At 40.6% G+C, this 27559-nt stretch overlaps 1 protein-coding gene across 1 annotated transcript in view; it reads left to right on the forward strand.

Moving 5' to 3' along the window:
• The window catches only part of Scgdelta (sarcoglycan delta), a 251478-nt gene extending 230374 nt beyond the window's left edge, over positions 1–21104 (forward strand). Inside the window, exons 4-6 of the mRNA XM_078192326.1 lie at positions 14581–14770; positions 17444–17636; positions 19957–21104. Of these exons, the coding sequence (XP_078048452.1) occupies positions 14581–14770; positions 17444–17636; positions 19957–20323 (750 nt within the window). The 3' untranslated portion in view covers positions 20324–21104. The remainder of the gene's footprint in view (positions 1–14580; positions 14771–17443; positions 17637–19956) is intronic.
• Positions 21105–27559: the final 6455 nt, after the last annotated feature.

The raw sequence follows: 27559 nt of genomic DNA on the forward strand, positions 1-27559 counted from the left end.
AACTGTCGTTCCAGAAGAGCTGTTTATCTCGAAACTGCATTTTTAGGAACCGGGCATGTACTCGACTGTACGGATATCTTTACTTTTATCTGAAGATATAAAATGTTATTCTTTGTACGATGTACATAAGAATCATTACAAAACGATTTACATATTATTGTCGACACAAATCCGAAAATAAATTATCTTAGGTGCAAATTTTGTACGAATTCACCTACGACGAATGGACGTAGGAATTATTTGTTACAAAGCATTTTGCTTTTAGACAATTGTTTCTCCTGAAACTATTCTACGGCGTCCACATTTGCTTGATCCATAGCGCTATCTATATCGCTTCTTAATTTCAACAATTTTCGACACTCTATCATTAATTTTCTCCAAATTATTCATAAATATATCCGTAATAACAATGTTCATCAGATCGTGGTAAGAAATTCAATCGAGAACAAAAGTGATTAGTTTCAACTATCTGATGCTGTTTTACCTGCATAATGTATTAATTCAAGAAAAGCTGATCTCTTTCATAGGAGGAACACCGGTTGAAAACGATAGGAAGTGCGTGATTGACGAGAATACATTTCATATACAGAGTGAATCTAGTAACTGTGCCGGGCTATAACTCTATTTCTATCGCAGATAGAAAAAATTGCAAAGGGCGTTTTGCATTGTTTATCAAAGCTCTATCGCCCAGCGATTCAATTTTTTACGGAAATCTATCGGCGCAGTTAAAAACGCAATAGTGAATTTTTTTTCTTAATGAAACCGTGCAATTTTTATTGGTATGATTCGATTTTTGATGTAATTTCGAACAAAAATTATTCGAATATTGCATATTCTCCCGTTCGATAAAATTTTCAAATTCTTATAAGATACTTATTTCGCTTTATATTACAAAATGTGTATAATACAGTCCAATATCGCTACATTCGTAACAATATCCTTGAACTATTATACCAGAAAGTAACCAAGAAACAGTGTTTCTCGTTCCTTCTTCTGGAGACTCGTACTCATTAAGTTTTATAACTAGACCTGGTAAATTACAGGAACGAATGGTAGCCTTAATCACCTTGTCTTTATTGCTATAGTAAAACATGAAAACTTTCTTCTTAGAACTTCATTTTCACTGGTTAAAATAAATTGTAACGTACTGCATTTTACCGTTTACAAGTAAAATATAAAATAATTAGAACGTCGTGCAGGATATTTTTTTTTTTTTTACTATGCTGCGCAACTGTGTAAAACACGATGGAAAAATTCGTTCAACGTTTAATTCTCAGTAAAAGAATATCGCGTTGTTCCCCTGTATTTTTTTTATATATTTTAATTAAAAAAATTACTTAACACAGAGCCATAGACGTTATGATATTCTCTATCTTATACAATTTCTGGTTTCTAAAGATTAAATTAGGACAATTCAATTATTTATTTAGACTCACTTTAATTAGCATTACTTATTGACTGAATTTATACTTCATTTACGCTCTATTTGCGGACAGATTCTTCAGAATATGAACAGTAACTAAATACAGTATGCAGCAATCACAAGTAGATCGCGGCGATTCCACAATAATGGAAAAATATAATTTCGTGTTCGAACCTCGAAATGCATAACAAATTAAGCCGTGCACGTCCCGTCGAGGGACAAATTAACCGGGAAAATTCATTTACCCATTCGAAATACTGTAATTAGCGGGTCGTGCGTGTGCGCGCGAGAGAGAGCAGGAGCGCGGGATCAAAGAACGGCGCGTGCAAAAAGCAGAGTTATTAAAAATTGTAAACAACGCGCGTCCCGTGCACCGGGACAAAGTCGCGAAGCTGCGTCGGCTCGGCAGGTGCACATATCCACCACGTGTTTCGTTCGGTGCTCGTTTAAGCTGTTCGTGTGCCTTCTTCTTCGCCTCTTCCACTACACGGCCTCATCCGTGATCCTCTTCCTCTGGCTCATTTTTAAACCCCCGGAAAAGGACGCCGTGCTCGACGGTAACCCGGTCGAGAGAAGAGGAGGGACCCACCCTCTGTCTCCGCGACCCTGGGACCGGTACCTTGGAGGCAGAGATTAATTAGAGAGCGAAGAATACCTACAATAAATGATTATATCGAGGAAAGAAGAAAGTGGCAAGGCCGGCGACGGAAACCGAAGAGGCCGAGGCGAAGGGAAAAACGAGACACCTGGAAAAGGCTGGAGCATTATAAAGGAGGACGCCAGGGCCGAGACTGTACCGGCATTAATGATGCCCTTAGGGCGTCCCGTCTCCTGGCATCTTCTTTGTAAATTATATAAAGAATTGTTCCCATTAGTGCAAAAAAAAATAGTTTATATACATACATTTATTTGTATATAAACGTACGCGCACAGAAGCATGCGTGCATGCGTTCGCATATACGTGAATATTGTTCGCGCGTATCGCCGTAAATAAGGACGAAAAGCCAACAATCGTCGCAGCTATGTATCGGTTACCCACCCGCCTCGTTATCTTAAGAAAGTGATCTGCAAGGACCGCTCATTATAAACGCTCAACCTTTTTCTCCAGGCTATCCCTCGCGTTTTCTTTCTTTATCGGCGGAGGTGCACGCGAGCCCCTCCTATAGTCTGGAATCGAGAAAGGCTGGGACAGATACTAGATGGTATTTCAAACTGTTTCTATAGGTTGTCAATTTATTTGCCTGTAATAAAAATCGCGGCCGCTCAACCCCACGCTCGAGCCATATGGTTCGAACAATTTGAAAAGAGATATCTACCAACCTCGCCCAGGTTCTAAAGAAATGCACGTGCAAATAATTAAGTGAAAACTGACAGTGCCCCACTTGGTCGTAAACAAGAACGTCTAGGTAATTCTAGACCCCACGAGTCGTAGAGCTTTTTATTTTATTTCCGTCGGCGACAACGAAACGGAACAAACTAATCCTCGACGCAGACAGGCATCGACGCCACCGGGGAGCCGTATTGCTGCGTTTCAACCACGAAATCATACTGGACGTTACTAAATCCTCGTCGGATATCAGGACTGCCGGACCACGGGTACACTCCGCGATTTAATCCTTGCGCCGGACGCGACATAAAATAACACGAAATTGCAATGTCGCCGCGTCGCGAAGCTTGATCTCGGGACGGCCTTTTGGGGTGGAGAGATGGGCGCGAGGCTGATGACACGGAGGGGGTTGTAGGTGGTGACAGGGCCACGAGTCGGATTACTCGGGCCAGAAGTTAGGCGACTCCTGTCCGGCTCGGGATAATTACGTGAGGTGCATTAACGTGGTGTACGTACCATCTGCCTATATATATGTATGTATGATTACCAGTGTGGTTAGGTCGTGACTGCTCGTGCGCGCGCACGCTTGCTTGAATGCTCCGCCACTTCGACGCGGCTCTCTCTCTTTCTCTCTCTCTCTCTCTCTCCCTCTCTCTTTCTCCTTGCTTTCGAGGAGGAGACGCGGATACCGTTTGCGCCTCACTTCAACGACTACGAGGGTAATCTCGATGTTGGCGTATGCTCGCCGGACGACCGTGGAATTTAGATGCGAACGAATCGAGCTTGTTTTATTCGGGTCGGAGCAATGGGGAAGCAAGATCGTGGGGACTCGAGCTGATCGGATTCACTGGTCGTTGGGGCGTCGGGGAAAAATTGGAATGCCAACGTGGCAAGGGGTGAATATTTGGGCGAGCCAATCATAAATAATAGAAATTCCTCCAGAATTTGTTTATCGTTGATATGAAGTTCTTGACAAGAGAAGTGACGAAGACCTGTCGTATCTAAGCCTTTGCACTCCGTTGTCTCCTCTCAGGGAACAGCGTGATTCTAGTATATTACTAGACATTAACACGTTGACGCCGGCGCCGATATTCACGATTTACAAAAATTAAATAATTATGTTGAATTTATAATATTGAATTTCTATGTTTTTACTATTGAATATCTGTTTATAATGGTCAGATAAAATAACATAAGCCTATTTTGTAGTATCTATTTCGTGAAATGCAAACAAAATAAACAAATGTACGCAGTCCACGGGTCTGACACGCATGACCCACCGGTGGGTCAAGCCGTCGTCAACGTGTTAAAGTTTATTATCGAGTATGGGGAATCAACTTATTCCAGCGCAAGTTTTTCAGAAATGTACGTTTCTCTGAAGAAAACAAATCAGAATATGGTGCAATTACTGAGATATATAATTATAAATGTAACATATATAATGATCAGTTGAGAATTGATTTTCTATAACAGAGAATACGTTCATGAATATATTCGATGAACGATAAATTGAACAATGTATAAACTAATTATTCGCAATATGGGAGGAAAAGAACAGGACTGTATTGTTCTTCCGACAATAGAATATAAGATGGAAGATATGAAATCAATTATTGTAAAATATGCAGTAATCATCCTGAAACGCGTATTGGGGAATGCTTTAAAATTGATCATACTGCACAAAATTATAAAAAACGAAATGTTGATTTGTAAACATTCCTTGGTGTCTACAAATTCATATAAATCGAGTATTATTATAATATCTTACTTTGTTCCAAACGTATAATATATAATATAAAGGTTCCTAAGTGCTGGTAGGTAACATCCATGATGACGCGAAGTGCAAAGGGTTAATTGTTTGGACGTCCGTTTTTACATGAGACCGTATAGCAGATTTGTTCAATATTTTGCCCGCGTGAGCAGCGATTTTTAGACCAAAGCAAACATCCACCGACGCGATCTACACCCCCCTCGCGAGGTCAACGGTGTCCTTTTCTCAGCTTGACGAGGAACTCTCCACCTGTAATGACACGTTAGAGAGTGAAAGAAAATTAGCATCGCACAACCGACATATAACGACAATGTATGCAACTGAGAGAAGAGGGATAGCATGAGAGAGTAATCACTTCGCTCTTTCTTTTTTCACGTCCTCACTCGTTAGGCTCAAGATATATTACGTGTTTGGCACGGGTTGTGCTAGCAGCATGCTCCAAAGGCAAAATTTTTCGATAATTAAGTGTCTTAGACCTTTTCTGAACGTAGAATTGCGTGGTTTTTCTGATTAAAATAAGACCAAACGTGATATACTTTTTCTAAAATTAAATTGATTTTAATGAAAATTAATATTAATTTAACCCTTTGCGCTCGAAGCTATTTCAACTGTAAATGTAAAATAATTTTCTGGCTTATAGTGTTCATATTTTACGTGACACAGTACATTTTATGCATATGAGATTGATTCTTGCCAATCTTTCCAACTGTTTCACTGTCAACAATTTTTTGAATCTAAACTTTAGTAGTATAAAAATTATTTTGCAACGTGATAAAAAAATTTCAATGGTGCCTCAGAGTCACCAACTGAGCGCAAAGTGTTAAATATTTTAGGAAATTAGTGAAACGTCATCCTAGACAAAATTTTTATTTTTTTTAGTTTATACTGCCTCTGTGTCGAAATGATTGATTTATAAGATATATTGATTTATGTTTATATTTTTATATTTATATTGATTTATAACAAAAGAACATAATTTGGAGTTAGTTGTCAGTGTATAGAAAAAAGATATCTTTGCATAATTGTCAAGTTCGCTCCTCGCGATAAAGGTTAAAAATACATCTTTCTTACATACATGTGTGAGTGAACTGCGGTGTGTTTGTATACGTGAGAGTACGTGAGCGACGAAGCGTGGCAGCGGCCCTAAGGTATCAATCGATAATCTAGACAAATGAATAATGCGATCGCGAGAGAGAATAAAAAGGAAGAGCGTTAGGCAGTCTACGTCCAGCCTCGAATCGTTAAACATCGTTTGTACTGTTGCTAGTTTAAATATATCTATTCCTTTATTTATTAAATTGAGTGATTCCTCAACCGAGATATCCGTTCGGAAGACTCGCGATAAGGAAATCCCACATACATAAGTCTCAGTAATGTATATTACGTTCTGTCATTGGTTAATTAGCGATAATAGCAAAGTAATTCTATAAATGCTCAAATATTTAGACGTGTTTTATTGTCTTTGTCCCTAGTTAACGAGCGTGAACCGCGTAATTAATTTTTGCCGTTGAAAATACGTAATCTTTCTTTCTATAGGTTCGTGGAACAAATGGCTACAGAAAATACAGTTAGCTTCGTCGTCTTTGACCTTTCAAGAATCTTTTGCTCCTTCCCAACAGGGGACAATTTTTCTTTTACTGCTTCCGCTGTCTCTTGATGTTTAATTAGTTCTTGCAAGAAACATCGTGTTTCACAGTTTGAGTTAGATCGTTTCGAAACTGTGGTAACACTGTTTGACATATACTTGGTTTTATAGCTTCGAGTACAATATAAATTAAATCATGTTATTCCTACAAACCTGACGATGATTGACCCCTTGCCGTATAATTTTCTTCATAGTTACAATGATAAACACCTTTTCGATTGTAATTATTTCTTAGAAGAAAAGGAAATTTATATTTATTGTATGTCTACGTTTACTAGAACGATTAAATATTGATCACAAGGGGGCAGAATTTTATTCCGACTTAAAAGAACGAGATAACAATTATATTTAACAGGACATTAATAGAAATCTCCATCACGAGATTGACTCTTTAAAGTACGGAAAGGCGTTAATTTGAAATGATTTACTGTATTATTATAAACAAGGAAATGCAGATATAACCTTATTTCTTATGTGAAATTGTTGTTTATCCTTTACTATTTCTAAATGATATTTTTCCACAGTATTTCGTTTAATAATAGTGAGGATTATTACAGTCATGTAAGCAACATCTACGTTGACTTCACTTATTCGAATAAAACAAGTTCGTCCGTAAACTTTGCAGGAATCTTGTAACTATAGACTCCTACTGCGCGTTCTGTTGTGCCAATTCGAAAACTTCTCTCGTCTTACGTGTTATTACGTAGCTTAACGTATTACATTTCTTTACTTAAATACTCTATTCTTAGTCGACGTACTTGCTACTTCCAAGCATAGTTACCAAAATAATACTGATCAAAACACGTATTGATTTAAACTTCCAAATGTTAAGTCTTTAAAGATTAAGCTCGTATTAAAATAGCAAAACATAGTAACGCAGATGTATTGTATTATCAGTCGAAAACAACACGTATTTGTCTAATTTTTACAATCTCTAGATTCCGATTTCTCACAGTATTTCACATAATAAACTTTTATTTATTCATCTGAATGTCTCTATTGAAATCTTTCCTTTGAGTTATTTTTAAAAAGCAGTTCGTTACAATATTTATAAAACTTCCTGTGACAATCGCAATTAATATCAGTTGAATGAGAAAGTATTATTATTACATATTCCAGCACATTGATGAAAATATTATGGAGTGAAGTATTAAATTTTATAAAAGAAGGAAAACTAAAAAATCGAATTTAATTCAATGCAAATGATTGTGTAAACAAGAAGAACCAAACCGAACCGGAAGCGCCAGGAAACTGCAGGCAACGATAGGTTTTGCAATTGTAGTTGTGATTATAATTTATGATAGAAAGAAGGAGAATCACGGTCGAGAGCGTCAATAAGAATTCAATCAAGCGGCAATACGTTAACGATCGATTTGCGAGAAGAAAACGAGCTACGCCTCAATTGGACTGCTGGCAGCGTGAGGCCATGAAAGCGAGACTGCCTTCCGAACCCTGTAAATAACGCGCTTTGTATTAATTTATGGGCGACGAGCAGCCGAGCAGCGTCGTCCGAGAGCGTCGTTATGATGATATACGCGTGCAAGGGGTGTTATTTGGATTTCATTACGTTCCACGCGGCGCTCGTGCCTCGCGAGCACTCCCACGCCCAATAGGAACTTCGGGATCCTAAGAATCTCGAACGTCAAGAGGGAAATATTAACTCGGCTCGCACGATCTTGAACGATCCTGCTCATGAATCGCTAAACGATTCTTGATCACGCCAGAAAATATTATTCACGTTCTATTCTGTTTTATTGTCCCATTGAGCACTGCTGATAGCGAAAAAACAAGCTGGAGAAATACCATTTTTACGAATATCGAGGATACATGTTTTCCCGGTTATTGACATACTCTTTCTTTTTCTGCAACGTCAGTTTGCTTATAATTAGATTAATCCAGTTTTCAGTGACAAAAATATCCGCAGTGTCGTATTCAGTTATAATTTATTATTTCTTTCAATCGATCTACGCTGAATCTGTGCATTATGATATAAGTAAATTATGATCTTTAGATTGACACAAAAGAAATCATCAAGTAGAATCTATTAGTCACATGAACAGCTTCGACAAATTGATGAAAGTTTTCGAGGAACGAGGCTAAATAAAACAGACTTTCCATTAAAGAATAAAATAGTACGTGCACAGGTAAATAATGCACTCGTGGTTTTGATAAGACAGCGACGTAAATCAAATTCAGAATAACGGTGAAATACTTGCTTCCTTTAGGATGTTCTTTATTCGACCATTGCTAGATATTTCAGCAGCCAGCAAGCAAACGAGATTGCATCCACGCTGGAGTTTCTAAGCGGTCCTTTTAACTGAACGCGAACAATAAATCCGCGAGTAAACAGGGGACACGAAATAATGCAGGAGAGCTTCAGAGAATAACGTCGTTTCGAATTGAAGCTCGCCATCCCGCCGATTGGATTCGATTCCGACCTAATTTTGTTCGGCGATAAGCAAAAGTTCGACTGAATTGGTCGGCTGTCGGATATCCGATCGTTAATTTTCGCGACTGCGATTGCTCGGATTTCAATCGAATGTTCTGCTGCCGTCTCACGAACTCGAATCGACGTCTATCTTGACAATAATATTTCTCATAACTGTAGAAACCAAACTTAGTAAATGTGCGCCGCTATGTTTCAATCAATATCCTTGGTCAATAGAAAACTTTGTAAGAATATTAAACAATTTCAACTTTCATATGTCAGTTGCGTATTCAATCTCTCGTAAGACCAAATCATATTAAACTACAGTAATTGTAAATGATAGTCATACGAATTACGTCACGAACTAAAAAATATTAGAAAATATTAATATTAAATCTGCTGGGCCCTAATAGTAGACGTGTCTTACTCCATAAAATTGACGAAACTGAATTCATATAGACTACTTGTCATTTTCATCATAACGTAAGCTTGAATCAAGGAATTTGGTTAATCGTTTTCAGGAAGTTTCTTCATAATTTCAACATTTTGGGAATGAAAAATTTAAAACCGGTCTTTTATGATCAACCTGGTAAGTTTAATGTTAAAAATAATGCATCAGATAATTATGAATATGTTGGACAGTTATTGCATTTTGAATTTGTAATAATTTGTTTCGACTTTAAGGTGCTATCTCGTAAATCGTTCTAAAGTTACGTGAAAGCGTACAATTTATTTAGCTTCGATTACTTGAAAGCACACAGTACAGTTCTGTAAGTTCGATAAAACTGGGAGAACATATTGGGGCGATACGTCTTTACAAAATCGATAAGAAACCGAGGGACAAAAATAGCGGGATAAATCGACGAAAGACCTACATAATGCTAATTATTCCGACTCTGTTAAACGCAAACATGTACCCTGCAAATTTATGAAATATGAAACATCGTTCGTATTATCAGAAAATAATAATTTTCTTAGTCTAGCTGTTTTCTAGAATGATTCTTCTAGTTAGCAAAGTCGACTTTCCACACAATTCAAGTTCTAATTATGGTCAATAGAAGTGAACGGAAATTATCATGCAACGAAGATCTGCCGTACCATTTTCGAACAAACAAGCATGTTTCCAAGTTCTTTAAAGTCACCGTGTCGGTAACACGCCGTTTGAGACGGAATAGACGTTTGAGACGATTCGAAACGCGTCGAATGAAGTTTCCGTACGGCCGCGCGGCGGCGCAAATTGAAACAATCGCGGCCATTATCAGAAAAAGCCGGGAGTCCTTGGCGGACGCGGCGCTTGATCCTTGTTTAAATTCCCGCAGCCGAAAGTAGCGGCATTGGTCCGTGCGCGCATAGCTGCGGCCGCGTTTGCCTTCCATCGCGGTGCCACTCGATTAGCCAAATCGTTCGGAAAACGATACGATCTCTTTGCCCTGTACTTAACCGTAATCGTAAACCCCAATGGCGTCGAGAGGGCCGTAGCGGCGGCTGCTTTTTCGGATGGTCGTACGAAGGGCGAATCGAAACCAAAAATCAGAAGACGTCGCGCGACCCTCGGCACAGCCAAAAGTAATCCACACGTCAATTTCATCGAAAAAATGTAAACTTCCGTTGACTTGTTCGTCTAATTCACATAAATGGTGCCTCATTCTTTTTTATAATTATACATATTAATATTGGACGAGGAATTTTTTACCATTCATTTAAATTAACCCTCGTATGAAATATTGGTGTTATAATTTTAATACACTCAATAGCTACAATAGCAGCGTTCTTAGGCTATTATTACCTTGAGGACAGATGTCATTCTGAGGGGCCACAGTAATTACTAATTTACTATCTGCAATTCCATATATTGGACCAATGTTAGTAGAATGAATCTGAGGAGGATTTTCAATCAATAATGTTACCCTTAACCGATTCTCTTTTTTATTCTACTTTTAGTTATCATCCACTTATTCTTTCTCCACCTTACAGAATCCAATAATCCACTAGGCTCAAGAAATAAATATTTTCTAACCCCCTTTAACCCATATTTCATCATTAAAGATCTACTGGGATTTCTTATAGTCATTCTTCTATTTATTATTATTATTATTATAAAATATCCTTATATTCTTTCTAACTCTGATAAGGTCGAATAAGTTTAACATTATTAGAAGTATTCATATCTCCATAATTAACATTATGGAATACATTTGTATTCGATACAGATCTTAATACAAGTGGATGGATTAGTATCCCAATAACTAACACTCTTCCACTATATTTAGATCTCAACGATTAACATTGTTGGGTGTATTTATATTCAACATAAACTTTTATGTTACTGAGAATATTTTAACCTCTTCAAGGATGAATTTTTATAGGCAACAATCTATTTAATTGTTTCTTTTTTATTTATCATCCATTCCATTTCATTCGATAAGGTTTTATTCGCATTGCTGAAGGATTCTTTAGTAGATACTTTTTTAACTTTTTCTCATTTTGTTTACACTTCGAATAATCATGATTTAAAAAAAAACTAAACGTATACATATGTGACAGTATCCCTGAGGAGGTTAAAGAAATTTTTTTAGGTATCTTAAAGCTCAATACTTTGCGTTCATCATGAATACTATACTTATTTTGGGAACAAAAGAAATATGTATTCTATATCTATTAATTCCATCTTACATTACAACAGTTAACAAAAAGTCAAAGTAACCACATATAAAACATACGTCGTGTTATAAGGATTAAAGCTAGCGAAAACATTCTTGTATATTTAAGGAGAAGATAAAGCAATTGAAAAACAATTATGGATTACGGTTAAAACAGTTAGTTAAGAATACTAATTAAAAGTTACGTGTACAAATTGGGAAATGCAATTTACTTATTATAATTAATTTAAGCTAACAATTAAATAACAGAGAAATCATGTAATTCATATCGAGTATTTTTTAATTCACTTCAATTATTTAAATAAAACCCTATTATCTCTACATTTTCGCGTTATTCCCCGAAACACGAATTAATGAAAAAATATCGTTTGGCATTTCATTGGGATACCGGGAACGGTATTCGAGAAAAAAGAGTATTCAGAATATTTCAAATAATTCAACTTTGTCGCAAAAATGACAATCGAAGCACTGATACGTATAATTGAGAGGTGTTATACAAACGTGTTTCTGTTTCGATTCCAACGAGTTGTTTGCCCCTGCGCTGTTTACATTTTGAATTGATAAGAGTAGAATATTGACCCGATTGTTGATGCCTCTATGCCCGTTCGAGAGCAGTTGACGACAAACATCGATGAATCGATTGTTAGTGTTAGCGATGAACTTGCCAATATTCAATGGAACAATGGAAGCACGCCTACTTGCTCGCACAAAGGCACGCGATGATCATTTTGGTCAATGCATGTAAATATCAGTGTAATACATCAGTGTCGAACATGATTTCAGTGTCACGTAAATCAAATCACTTAGCGGATGTCAAATACTTTCAATATAACAACTTCAATGGGTCATGTTTGTCACTATTACTTCTTATTATTTCAATGAAACAAATTCTTCATGCGGTTAAAATTGAAGTGTCATACATAAAATAAAATAAAATAACCAAGACAGTATTATTTCGTAACAAGTATTATATTCTCTATGGTCACATTACCGTTCAAGGACTCAAAGATCATTTATTACTAAAGCATAGTCTGACATTATTTTCAGTTTATTAATACTATTAAAAAAATTACATTATTACCCAATACCAGTTTTATAAATTCATTAAGAATATTTGGGTTACCTTGAATTAATAGGTTGGAAACTATGAATCGGGCGCTGCAGCTGAACACAGACTAAAGAAAAACGCATATTTCATAGATTCCAACCTAATACGAATAGTTATTTCACCAGCAATGTTTTCATCGACGCGATTACGCCGACATTGTTTATATACTGAACTCTAGGCGATAAATGTTTTATTGTCGTATCCTACACCCTCGTGGTTAGGGATTAATTTACAATCATCGACAATCACTACACCGACTGTTGTTATCGAAACAAATTCTTTCTGACACGACATTGATCGTCGACGAATATACTTCACATAAATGTCGGCAAATTTCGTATCATCAAAACGTCCTGAAACAAAATAGTTCAGAAGATAATTGCCTGGATAAATTGAAACGAGACAGCCTGCATACAATTTGCTAAGGAGAATGAACTAACGAACCCAGCTACGTAACACGTGTCCAGGTAACAAAATCACGGTTACCGTTGGTCGGAATTATGTTGGAAAAATGAATCGGCCGCTTAACTCGACCGTTTGTAAGCGTCTCGCGGTGCTGGCGCAGTTCGTTTTCCCCTTGGAAAGCCAGGAAACCGTAAAGGCAGTTGTTCGGGGCCGACTTCGGTAAGCCGGTGTCCGGATGCCTGTGAGACTAGGCTCGGTCTGGCGTCTACCCAATTGCAACATTTCGTCCTGGGCAATCGTAATAATAAGTGGGAACGACGAGAGAGAGAGACGGGACAGTATATGCGTGCCGATTGCTTCCAATCGAGTGGCTAATCATCGGAAACCAATGTAGACAGTGGGCCAGGCCATGCCAAGGGAAAGAAACCAGGTTTTTCGAGCCGGAGTTTTAAGGTCGGGCCGGGCCGGGCCGACCGACGTTTTGCTCTTGCGTTCCACGGCCCGATAAGCCCGACCGTCGATACTTGAAATGCAATTACTACGCGTTATCGACGTTTATCCGAGGCCCTGGCGGGAAAAAATGAACGGTCGATCAAGGCTGGATGGCTCAGGGAACAGGCCGGAACAACATTCTTGGAAAGAAAAGTAGCCGAAGAGATTGGATTCCGATAATACGGACCACACTGTGTACCATACCAAAGTGTAGAATCGATTATCTCGTATCTTACGGAACGTACAAATAGATTTTCATTTTAGTAATTAGGAGGTACGAGGGATTAAATCATTTTACAATACGTTTGCAGACAGATTTAACGGTATAGTCTTGATTCTGAATGGTGCTCGAGATCATCTTCGGACATCATACGCTGCAAATTATTTTTCATTTTACATCATCTAGAGCGAATTCATTTTCTTAAATGGAATTCTATATAGGGTGCTTACTTCGTCTAGATAATTTGCATCATATGATGTTCTTCTTTGTGTAAGATAAAGTTTTTAGACATATTCGTTGATAGGTCATCCACGAGACATTTGAATCGGATGAAATAAGAGAATGCTGAGTTATTTAGGCTACAGGATATAAATAGGGTCAGCAATGATCATAATTTCTTCGACTATTTCTGCGTTCTTCTCAGTACAAAGCTCTCTCTCTCTCTCTTTTTCTATTTCTCTCTCTCCCTCACTTTCGTTCCGCTCAATTCACTCGAAAAACATCCAACCATTTCCCATCCTGACATCGTTGGCCAGCTAGGGGGAACCAGGTTCGGAAATAAAATTGCTACCTACGCCACTGTTCCAATATTATGCGAGAAATATTTCAACGTGTCGCGGTGGTTTCGCAATACATAGTTCGGCAGAACGGAACCCAGCACGGCCCGGTACGGCACTGCGTTCACCTCATCGCCGCATTTATTATTCAACCGTCTGAAACAGCAATAATGTCTGCCGTTGGTATTTAATTTTGTCCTGTTGAATCATGGCACGGAAACTACATCAAAATGTATCTCATCGCGGTAGAACCCATAAAAATACGGGAAATGAATGAGCTAGACGTCAGAAGGGACGATGGGGAGGAAAGGAGGGGAGGGGAGGGGGAGGGGGGGGGTTAGGGGGTTACCGGTGGTTACAGTGGAAGAATGAGGACCGAGAAAGGAAACGGAAGCGGGGGCGAGGCAACTCGGCGACCGAATTTTAATACCGAGGCCTATGGGCTCTATTTTTCATAGACGATCGACGGAGCTACCCGCCGACCCAGAAAGCACCGACAGAATGCTCCCGTTTATTTCCTGTCAGTCATTTCCTCTTCTTTCAGGAGGGAATCGGCTCCCTGAAGGTGGTGCCCGGAGGGATCGAGCTCAGAGGTCAGGCTGCTATTCTTGACGCCCTCGTGGCCTCCAGCCTGCGATCTAGGCGTGGAAAGAATCTGATCTTAGAGTCCTGGAGCAACTTCACAGCCTCGGCCAGGTCTCACGATGGCAGATTGCTCGCGCGATTGACAGTTGGTGAGCACTATGATACCTTACATCGTCTTATCTTTACACGTAAAATGCTAGAATTATTTCTTAGAAATTACATTTTGGAGCTACATTACATTTTAGAAGTTACGGAGAGTGAATTTCCTGCAAGTGAAAAAGACACGAACTTCGAATCGTTTTAAATGGAATGATAATTTCATTATTGAATCTATGGTGGGGTACGTGTCCCAGTATGGTCTCAAATAGACTCTTCGTCGTAATTCGGATCCATTTAATGTAATAAAATACTCCAAGTCTATATCTTCAGTGATCTCGGATAAACCAACTTGGAAAGCATTAGCTGGGGCACGTGGTAATACAAATTAATACGGCATAAGAGGATATATGATTATCGCGTTGAATAGAAAATTTCGGAAGAATGTAGGTCGCAGCATTAACTTTGCACAAGTATTTTCTGTAATTAGGTCATAACGGAAATACATTTTCCTCTATCGAATCAACTATTTGTAGTTAATCAAATTTATACACATGGCAAACAGACCTCTGTTCCTACGAGTGATTCCGAATAGTGAGAAAGCCGATGGAATAGTCCGAATTCCAAATATTTTTCGCTCTTTCCTGTTTCAAAATCGCAGAAAGGTTTTAGAAAGCAAATGGCAATATTATTGGAACAGCACACACTGTTCACTCTTGCAAGAACAAAATCTGAATCGAAGATATTATAAATTTGCTGTAAATATAAAAATTTGTTAGACACCGGATTCACGTCCCAGGAAATTGACGGTACGCGGTAAAAAATTAACAACTCTCGTTCGTCGCAAAGTGGCAACCGCAAATTACGTTCTGCGATATTAACGAGAGGATACCATTTTTGCAGCAAGAATACTGTCGTCAAGGCTGCGTCGATTACAGAGCACTCATACTAAACGAGTGTCTTTTTTTGAAAAAAAAAAAAAACGATACGCTTTGTTTCTCTGTGTCCTTGTGCCAGATAAAACAAAAGGAGGAATTCGTGTATCGAGAACACGCAACACTGCGCCGTTTGCATGCGGCAATTATAAATCAAATCGCGTAACAATCTTCAAGTTAAAGACTTCAGTTGCAATGTATTAACGTCGACGGGGAATCGGTATTTTAAACCGTTCGTCGAGATAGAACCGCCGAAACAATGGGTATCGTTCAATTCGTCCTTTTATACGGCTGAAAAAAGCAGAAACAAAAGAAAGCCACGTCGCGGAGCTATTCGGCCTCGTCCTAACTAAAATCCCACCGCCCCGAGAGAATCTCAGAGACGTTTAAACATTCCCTTTCGAACGAACGCTTCAGCTTTTGCTGAAATATTTAGCGATTCATTGAATTCAAACGGTTCGTTACAATACCGGGTCTTCATTTTTTTTGTTAACATCGGAATCTCGTATGAGATTTATGAATACAACACATATTACGAATTGATATAGAGCTCTGGTGCAAATCAAGGATCAATTACATATAAATAATAAATGAATTAGTAATGAGATAAAAAGAGACGTAGCTATAAATATAGAAATATCTAATGGCAACTGAATACCGCGTTTTTCGAACAACTATTTGCAATCGAACCAGAAATTAATGCTAGCTATTGGTATGAAATAAATTGTATGATGTTTTATTGCCAGAAAAAAGTTGATGATAGAGCCAAGCTGAATCAATTTTTAGAGAAATCGATGATTGCATAAAATTACCGGAACTTCATCCCTTCCACGACGACCAGTAATGAAGGATAAATATATTTAACCCAGTATCAGAAGTTGAACAAACAACGCTTTATTTAACTTCTAATTATGTTTACAAAACAAACCGCTGATTTCAGATTCACTGGGTGATGGACGTGTAATTAATATATTGTTGCGCGTCTGCATTTACTGCGTCTACGAAAGTACGTCAAGACATGTTTGAATATGGTTCTGTCGGCTATCCAAAAGCACCAGAATTCCGCAGATGCTACGAAATGATTTCATACTTATTTAAATGCCTCTTATAGTCTTGAAAAGCTTCAATGAAACGAAGCCCTGTTTTTTATGCAATCTCATAAGTAAACTGAGAATTTTATGCATTGCTGACCTGCTCATTTTCATGAATAGGTAATATTTAAAAGCAGTGAAGAAATCAAAATAATCAAGAGTATTGATTACCATTCCCATCATACTGAAATTATTAAGAAAAGGATAAAATTTTTATTTAACTTTTTTCGCTTCCACTTGATGAAAGCAAATTTTATTTTGCATAAACGTCTAAAATCTACTTATAAGTAATCGTTTGTTAAGCATCATCTTCGCTAATATTAGATTACAATGATATTCCTTGTCAATTAATTTTAGATTCCCGAAATATGCTATTTCAAAAAATAGTTTATATATTTTTTTCATATGTAATACATAAGTAAATATATTGAATGATAGGCAAACATTTTACCAAACTAGGTGTGGTAAGTTATTACACTTACTATTAGATAACTAGAAGTAGTTGTATGAACCGGTAAACAAATTATTTATGTCCGAATAATGTTATTCGAGCAACATAAACCACTTCAGTAATACCAGGCAAGAATGTGGTCAGCGAGACTCTCTAAAAGATTCCCTGACAGGCATTCCTGGTTCTATCGAGGGATTTTATTTTCCTTGTCAAACAAATAGAGGAAGATTACCTTTTGTCGGTTGACAGGCGAAGATCGCGTGGACTGCGTGTCGAAAGGCTTCCGAATAACTGACCCTCGAGGAGGAATTCTCTTCTCGGCGGACAAGGAGCGAGTGGTGGTGGGAGCGGATATGCTGAGGGTAACTGGCGACGGGGGTGCCGTTTTCCAAGGCAGCGTTCAAACGCCTCTGGTCAGAGGGGAATCGGGACGTGGTCTCAGGTAATCGCGGAACAAAAAAAAAAAGAAGAAGGAAGAACAATTTCTCCCATTCCTGTTCCCATCCCCCTTCGCCGTCTAACTGAAATGATTCACTGAATATTTCACCGTGCATGAATATCGAAGCGAACTTATACATGACCGGTCTGGTGGCGCAGTCCCTAGTGAAAAGTCCGGCGTCTTTGTCTCGCGTTTATTTCCGGAACGTCTAAAAGTAGGATCGACCTAGTTCAACAAATCTGTGGTGCATTTTCGGTCGCTTTCTCTATCTGTTCGGTAATCACTCCTGATGGAGACACAGATACGAGCGTTCACAAATAACCGGGCGATCCAAAAGCGTGTTTCCACTTGTTCGTCGGCCTCCTCGCGCATCCACCGCTATAAATAATCGGACCGGAGTTTCGCGTCGATGATGCCTCGATTCACCGGCCCATTTTCGAAGATCGGAAACTTCCTTCGGATATCGATTTTCCCTGAATAAACCAGGCAAGGATATTTAAAGGAAGTGACCTGTACTCCTTTCGGATCTATGCTGTGCCGCGATACTAGGCAGCATAAGAAACAAGGGTGAAACATGGATAACCCAGACATTTCGATCACTTTCCCGATCTATTTAACTAGGCCATATTAAACATAAAGCTACTTGGATTTAAAGTGTCACTGCATTGCGAATATTATTGAGACTGTTAGAGTCTTCCGGCATTCAAGCAATACAGACAAAGTCCAATAAAATGAAATATATCTTTTGATTTTTTTAAATATTCTTTGTAAAAGTATTTCACTAGAAACCAATATAAATATCAGTCTATCTTCAATATCTGCACAATTAATATGCAGTAAATTTTAATCGGAATGCAAAAATTACTCGTCCTTTCACCAATTCTGTTACCTTTCTCGCTACGGCTATCAAAAGCTTTTTTACATTTACGAATGCGCACACTATCGAACGGTCTGACGCGGATAAAAAATAACGACGAAATAAAAGAGCGGTCCGACACGAGATTTTAATTACTTGAAAGATTATTCGCAACTAAATAAACGATTTACAGCAGTCGATGCGAAACACGCGACGAGAAAAATCTCAAGCCCGGAGCGCTTTATTAATCTTTCTTTTTATCTGGGAATATTACTCGTTTATCGGGAACCAATTTCTTCTTCATTCGCCGATCGGCGTTACCGTGAAAATGTCAACATCACCACGGTATGCAAACGGAAGTGGTAATCGCTGCGGCATCCGGAATGGCGAATCGCTGTATCAGAAATCAGAACGACAGAAATCGAATGGTCCGAAGAATGAGGGTGGTTCGACGGGGACGTCGCGATGCTTTCGCGGTTATTGATAGTGTCGGGCAATTTACAGACGGATTTACGATTACAATAAAACTTAGCTCGGGCGGAAAATTATATTCATAAGATTGGATTTATGCCAGATATGAAATACCGAGGATTTCCGAGCACGACGATGAGGTTCGATGCAATAGATTGGCGATGCGGGACGGAGAGGGAGGCAGGGGGAGGGAGTATTGGAAAAGAAGCATGGTCGAAGACGCCGTTTCACCACTTCTTAGAAAGGAGGATCGATTATTGCGAGTCACTCGGCAGCAACGAGTGGATGCATTATTTTGTCGCGCGATATTGCACGCTGCTTCTCATACTGCTATTCATACCTCTTCGGGAGCAGTCACGAATGAAACCCTCCTTTTCTCTATACTTCTCGGTATAATTCCGAACGCAGAGATGAACGCGAAGCAAGATTCTAATATACTTGTCATTACGAGCCAATAGTTGTCCACGAAAATAACATCTCGTGTATGAAGACGTTCCTTTATATTCTACCCTTATACTGACCTTTGATGCAAATAATTGACGAATGATGCTGAATTCTAGACTTAACACAATTCATTAAATCCCTTATCTATCACAAACTCCTTGTACAATTACTTTGCCCTATCATCACCATCAAATAGTAGAAATATATTCTTTCACAACCATGTTATTTTTCTCGTGAATTCTGAAATCTCTTCTTCTGAAAAATTTAATAGAATCGTAATCATTTGAAGGGAAATTGTCACATAGCGACTGTTGCGGTTTTAGTTAACGCTATCCGAAATATTACGACAGAATTCCTCACATTTTCTTGACAGTAAATATTCATATCGAAAATACAGCTCATAAAAAATAAGAATCGAAGAACATTTATCATTTAGCGTATAAATTCTTAAGATCCGAAACCAAATTCTAGATGTCGTATCCAACTGAAAAATCATTTTATTCGACATTGAATAAAATTTCTGACTTGCCGATTATCGTTCCCTGTTAACAGACTCGAGTCAGCAACCAGGTCCCTGACGATCGGTGCTCCAGAAAAAGTGGTGATCGAGTCCTGGGCGAACGAGATCTCGGCCTCGTGTTTGACCGATTTAAAGCTTCAAAGCGTCCACGGTGGCATCCGGTTGGACGCTAAGACGGTGTTCATGGAAGGACTGAAGACGGCCAACCCCAGCCAGGAACATTCGTCAAGAGTGCAACAGCAGCAGCAACAGCAGCAACAGCAACAGCACTCATCCAGGACGTCTTCCCACCAGAGTCAGAGGGAAACGACGATATATCAGTTGTGTGCCTGTGCTAACGGCAAACTGTTTCTCGCTAGGTCCGAAGGTAGCTGTCAGGCGGACAAATCGATTTGCTAATACGCCGTGACACGGTTTAGACGTGAATTAATCGAGAACTGAATGGTTCCCGTGGTTTCATGCGGTCCTTATGGTCTGAGAGCGCGATCAAAGTCCTCTCCTCGTGGCGCGAGGCACAGGACGCGTTCGATGCGCTTAGAAAACGAAACTGTTGCGGGAAGTCGTAGAAATCCGAGCAGGTGACAAGGTGTACAGTAGTCGAAGCCCCGAGATCGCCCGAGGCCTTTCGCTTTTCGCTGGTGTTTCCATTCTAGAGCGGCGCAGTGCTGTCCCTTTTGTGCTCTTTCGGAACGCTGGATCTGGACGCTGTTGAGTAACTAAGCGTCCTCGACGGTGGCTGCTTCGTCGGAGGACACTCGAGACTCTAAATGGGAAATAGATTCCCTCCACGAGTCCCATGTACTCTCGGAAGCTCGCGAGCTGCCGTTTGAATGGACATAGTGGCGACGAGAAACTAATCCGGTTCCGATTTTTTTAAGGAAAAACTATCGATTCGATATTCTTTGAATTGTTCCGCAAATTCTGTACCCAACGTAATAGTTCATTATCCTTCTTTCTTCGTTCGAACGATTACGAGGCTTTAACCGTATCATCTCAAGCGTCAGCTCCCGAGCTGCCAACCATGTATGTACGTAGCATTGTAAGCGCAGCGCTACTCCGTGATGTATATCTTGTATATCAATAAAACTCTCCGATCACCGGTAGGCAACATTGAATCGTCATCTCGTTCCTGTCTGTCCTTGTCCAGTAGGTATAGTGATCCACCCTTAACCCGTGACCCTTGCTCCACGCCTCCTGGTTTGTTTGCGCAATCGTTCGCGTGGCCAGTCAATAGGCAACGATATGCAGTTCCTTTGAGTCCAAAGGGCGAGAGCAGAAGCACGATATCGAATGAAATTCGAGAGAAGAACAAAAATGAGTGAGTGCACGCGTCCATGTAACTTCTTGCTGGGCTGAGAACACTTCGAGGCGAAATTGATGGCTCGTCAAGGTTCCTTCGATCATCGTTTTTCTTCTATTAAATATATTAATTTGTATTCTTTACCCAGATAAATGTCATGTATGGGAGATTGGTATGTATGGCAGCAGTTTTTTTTTTAACTTTGGTATAATGTTTATGATAATAGATGTTCAAGTGTTTTCTTTGTTGGCAAAGCATACGGCTGCCATAATTATATGCATATTCAGTGGATCATGTGAAAAGTATTTTCAAATTAATACATCTGAATTAGTAAAGTAAACTGTTTCTTACTTTTGCGTTAATATAATCCACGGCTGAACAATTGAAACGAAAAGATGACGAATTGAAATAAAAGAGAAACGAGATGATAAAAAATGATACACATAGCGACGTTTGAGCTCATCCCTCCTCTAGTGCAAATCCCAGCAACGATGCCTGTTCACCCGATTCCAGAGCGAAAATTAGAGTTGCGCCATGGTTAGGAAAGGTTTATTTTGGTGCGTGTGTTACGATAATGGAAGAAGCGTGTGTAGTTATTGTAAAGGATCAGGTTGTGATCCAGCTTGTACGCTGTACATCGGCCATGTCCATCTATTTATGTATGTGGCAATAAAGTCGTTATTGTTACTATTATTAATAATCTCAGCAGTGTTCAATCCGTTTCTTCTCTCCGGCAGATTTCCACCGGTATGGTTCACGCGGGTACGTATCATGGGATCTCTATTCAACCGCTAATCATTTAATGCAAGCTAAGACGTTCCATTAACCCGCGCCGAAAGATTTTTCGTAAAGGGTGAAAGAACCAGCTCCTCCGTTGATGCTCTTAATATCGACGGAGTGCCCTCGGCGCTAGGAATATTCGTGCCGTGGAAAGAAAACGCCGGCGCACTCGCCTGCGCGATAAATGATAATGGACATGAAATTAGGCGAAACGAAAATAGTTACGGGAGAAGCCGATCTCGCTGCATAATATAGTATATGTCAGGCCAGCTGACAGGTAGCAGGGGCAATCTCACCTAGTAGCCTCTTAAACGGCTCTGACGGCAAGGTAATTTTCTCGGAATTCGAGATTAAAATTGCATCCAGCTTGGAAGGGAACAAAGTGCGGCCTCAGCCATACCGACCGAGGGTTGGGGGATTAAGGTGGCGGGGGAGTGGAGCAATCTAACAAGCGGGCCGGAGGGAATGTGGGTGGTGTGAATTAGCAGCGGCCAAGGAAAAAACAACGCTACCTCGATGAAAAATGCTTCCGAGATCCTACAGTATTACCCTAAAATGCGGGGAATCGGGAAATACCACGGAAAGGAACTGAAAACTCTTAAAGAGAGCTGGAAATACGTTAGCTGCCGAATATCAATTGCAAAAACCAAAATCTTTTAAGTAATGAGATTGAATTTACGAAGTTAAACCTATATACTTGAGCTTTTCAAATTTATTGTTAAAGCATAATTCACAGAAATGCTTGCATTCCCAAATGTGTTTCTACAGAATAATTTGTTAAAAATTGAATGCACGTAAACGAAATAAAAATAATGGTATAGAATGACAATATTGAGTCAGAATAATTGTCTGCATCACGGAGGGTAAATGCTTTCGAATTTAAAGGGTTAAAATTTACTATAAGATATATTAGTTCAACTCTTTCGAAGTCGAAAAATTCAGGTAACATTCGGTTCTTTCACTGTGTTACGACGAATATTAATTCCAAATCTTAGTTAAAAATCAATATCATCCATATACGATCGACGTGGCACTCAATGTTTTAAAAATGCAACGTTCAGAAACGCTTTGAAACATTCAAGCGAAGTGATTGGTTAGCTTTTTCGAATAGACGGTACGTTTAGAGAAACAGAATACCCAAGTAGACACAATGAATAGGAACTTTCATCTTCTAATATAATTACCATATCAACCTTACAATAGCATCAATTATTCATCAAATATATTCGTATCTAAAGCAAAGTATGGCAGGTGGTCTAATTGACGACTTAACATTTAGAACAAGAAGTAAATCCTCTTATTCTTGCACAGTTTAGCACTGAATGGTTCGTATTTGAGTGTCTGTATATTCTCACAGTGTATAAATTTAACTTCTTTTCAGAGGAAACGCAACAGAGGCACGGTAAACTGTTCTTAACTTCTTTCACACGACGCGCCACTATAGTGGCTTCCGTGAATGTTTCGTGCTTTACTCAATTGTTTTATTAATTATTAAAGTAAACGATTAAAATAAAAGCATGTATGTACAATAAACTAAGAAAAGACTTTCGTATGTACAATATATACGAAAGAAATAAGAAAAATGGTAATTTAATTATGAAAAACTTTATTTGCGCAAAATCCAGCCGTGTCTAAGAGATTGAAGGAACATTTACCGTAGTTAACATCTCTTTTTTCGTTCGCGTCTGATCAGGTACGCAAGCAACTCGAAACCTGGCAGCCGCGATCGCAATTTGCTCGGCAACGTATAAAAAGGTAACAAATAGGTAATTAGAAGGGAGCGGTACATTATCGAGACTGGCTGTTTCTAATTTCTTTCCGGGAATCCGCGTGGCCGACAAATATCGTTGGCGGGCAGCGGGCCAACGGCCGGTTGTAACAGAGAATTTTCAACAAAATCCTAGTTACGCCTGTTCGGGGTAAAACTAATTACGGTATCGGCGGTAACCGATCCACTGTCCCTCTTGAACATCCCCGGTAACCGAGTACTAATTATACCGGACAGACAGCGGCGCGGGTCGGAGGCTGCCTGCGTGAAAACGTCTGGGATGACGTAGCGGGGGCGGCAGGTTTCGCGTGGCAGGAGTGCCACTAATTCGTATTTAAAGCTTTATCGGCCGCGCCAGTACACCGAGCAACAATTTCACGGTTCACAGAATCCATCTGACAGCCGCTGCCGCCACTGTGCAGTGACAGCGGGCGACAGAGGCGGCGGGCGTGGAGGGGAGTGAAGAGGGCGGAGAGGTTCGCCGGAAAGAGCCTTAGCTCGGGCGGACAGAAAACTACAACCGTGTCGTGTCACCCGAGCATCGCGCAAGTAATCTAACTGGCAAAGTACTCGGTAATAGTCCTGGCTCTACGTAAACAAAGCGGCCGGTTAATTAATCAGTTGCCGGTTTCAAACGGAGCCACCATCCCCGAATAGATTCCAGATTAATTATCCTCTATTACGAGAAGGCTGCTCGCCCGTCGGCCTGTCGGGTAACTTCTGTTTAATTACCATTTCTTTTTTTACCCGCTGCCGGGAAAGTTCGTCCAGGATGATTTAGGGGACAGCTTACAGTCGAGGATAATTTTAATCGTCTTTGTGATACACCACGGCAAATCTACGTTTAAGAAGACTTGTAAGTGCTCGAAACTTTTTGATTTATTCTATTCAATTATTTAGGAAAACACTTTTCTCACGACTCTAAAACTATATTCGATTTCGTTTGAGACCACACACAATCAGCAGAACGTCCAGCAAAGTGTGTTTACCCCTTGCGCTACCATTCCTTTCGCGCTGCGCTGATTAACACTTATTTGTCTTCAATATTTTTAATAATAGGACCAGACGGTTTTCGTTCTTTTTATTGCCTTTATGTACTTTTGTTTCTAGACCTTGATAACAGAAGAATTTATCTTTGCTTCGATATAGAAGAAATTAACATTATTCATACATAGTAGATATCATATGGAATCTTTATCACGTTAATTACGAAATATGTCTTTATTTTCTTCAAACTTCTAATTTGGTACAGTACACGATGAAGAATGTTTTTGGTCGATGTCATTGAATGAGTTAGGTTAGACATCCTGTCTACAACAAGAATCGATCACGTATCACGTACTATTTTACTAGCCGCATTGCGGATACCATGGAAGGTAATCTAACAATAACCCATGCAAAGATCGCTAAAACGGGTCCGTGCCAAAGAAAGCACTCTTGTGGAAAAGCGTCTGTTTCCACTAAAACTGAACTCCTCGAACCGTAAACCAGTATAATAAAAGGAATTTCTTACCGAGATAATAAACCGTGGCTGGGCTCTCGAAATTCAAAATTACTAAATTCAGGGGACGCCCGTGGAATAGTTAACGCGATGAAAACACGCGCGGTTGACCGCGTCGCTGTTACGGGGCACAGGGCAAGAATTCAAGACAAAGGGCGAAACCCTCGAAAATCCAGAGGATCCCATAGACTGCAGTAATGCCGTCATTGACTGGTATGTTTGTCAAAGCGTAAATGTAAATTACGATGCTGCTATAACAGGCTGTTGCTTCGCGGGCAAGAGCGGCAAACGATGGGAAGGGTGAATCGCGCAAACGTTTGCTAGCTAAGGAGATTGCACCGCGGATGATGGTAGGGGGCAGCCAGAGGAGCGCGAGTAGCTCTAGAGAGGCGGAATTGTCTGGGTTCGGGGGTAGTAACACCCGAAGGGCTCTCTCGGCCCGATCAAAGCCCAAGCAAATGGATAAATTACTTTGGCTTCCTCGGGTGACGTTGTCAGTGGCGACCGAGCGAGCTGGTGTCACAAACCCTTCAGATTGGATTTGGGGCGCGTGCACCTGGACAAAAATGACATTAGCAGCGGCGTCCTCGGCGGGGGCAAGGAGCCCGGCCAAAAACGATTCGTCTCGGAGGTCAGACGACGAACTTGTTGAGTGCGCGGCTCACGTGTGTCACGTGAAACTCGGGGACACTGCCAGTCGTTTCCTCCAGCCGCTCCCGTATTTTCCGACGGAAATGGGACACGATCAAAGATTCACGGGAACCGCGCGCTCCTCTCCGCGTTGTATCAGGTGCCACTTCCTCGGGGCTCTCTGGAAGAGGAATAACGGTTCGCGGAGCCGATGGAAATTTTATGAGTTTCCGTGGACGGTTTTAATCACGTATAGACGTGTAGGGATGAATTCGCCGTCGTCGAGTAGCTAACTTCTGCGATACCCAAAGTCGGCAAGGACCGTGCCGCGAGCGTCGAGCTCTCCATGAAACATTCAGCAGCTTGAGGAAGCGGTCCGGCCACGGTGTCGAAGCATCGTTCTTCTTTCAAAGATTCAAGGACCCGCACCGGAAAAACAATGGGATTTCTCCGGCGTCCACGGAAACGAAACCTGAGCAGAACCTTTAAAAAACGGAGCAACGTCCTACATTTGAATCCTCCTCCGATTGGCCGAACTTCAGCTTGATGTACGCGTGAGGTGCCATCCCTCAGTGGTGACGTGCAGCGAAGGAGAACAGACACGCACGAGGGATGCCACAGAACTGCTAAGTATGCTCGAGAGGTCGGACAAGCAATAGAGGCAGTAATGGCGGCTAAATTCCTGCAACGACCGGATGCAATTTAATGCCAGTCGTCGCGACGCTATCATCGCCCCGCTGATGCAATACCTTTCGAGTTTCCGGCGTCTAGTTAGTGCGGAACGAGCTGTTGATAAATCTCTCCCACCTACGTCCTCCTGGGCGCCCGTGGCCCTCTGCGCCACTCACCTATGGCTTCGTACCGGCTCCTTCTCCCTGCTCGCTCCCCCTACGCCCATCCCCAGGCAACCCCCTGCTGCCTCGGTATGTGCAGACCATTTCTCCAGGGCGGAATTACATCCCCCAAATTGTAATTTTGTCGGGCACCACTCTCCGGCAACACCCACATTATTTCCCCCGCCCTTTTCCCATCCCGTCTGCCACCCGCTCACCCTCTCCAACTACCTACACATACTGTTCCCCTGCTGCCCTTTTCTCTCTCTCTCCCTCTCTCTCTCTCTCTCTCTCTCTTTCTCTCTTTCTCTCGTGTGCGCAACAAGCTCGTTCCTCGACGAACAACTCTTACCGACAACTCGTTCGCCATGCGGCAAGGACGACGCGATGACGATGGGCACACGAGGAGACGAGTTCTCTTTACGTTCAACGACATCGTAGCCTTCGCGTGACACGTGGCGCCGAATGAGCATCGATTTCTAGTCGTCGACGGGACGGTTCCCCGGCGCGGCGGCGGCGTATCGTGAAAAAGGGAATTAGTCGTTGAGACCAATTCGCGCGGGAGTGGCGATTGTCGGTTCAGAAGTAGACCGAGTCGAGTGGAGACGAATAGGACGTGGAGAAGTGCGCTCGGTCGAGTAAACACCGCCGAGGAGAGAACCACGGGGATGTGTGCGCCCGTGTGAAGGATAGCTGTCTACCAGCCAGACCAATTTTTGTTACGTATATATTACCGTCTGCTACTTTCGATATCTTCTTCTCTCAATCTCAAGACCTTTGGCAATTTCTAGAGATTTCTTCGCGTTTGTAAGAAATACTTTCT

Source organism: Augochlora pura, chromosome 10 (genome assembly GCF_028453695.1).
Source record: "Augochlora pura isolate Apur16 chromosome 10, APUR_v2.2.1, whole genome shotgun sequence".
Classification (NCBI taxonomy): Eukaryota; Metazoa; Arthropoda; class Insecta; order Hymenoptera; family Halictidae; genus Augochlora; species Augochlora pura.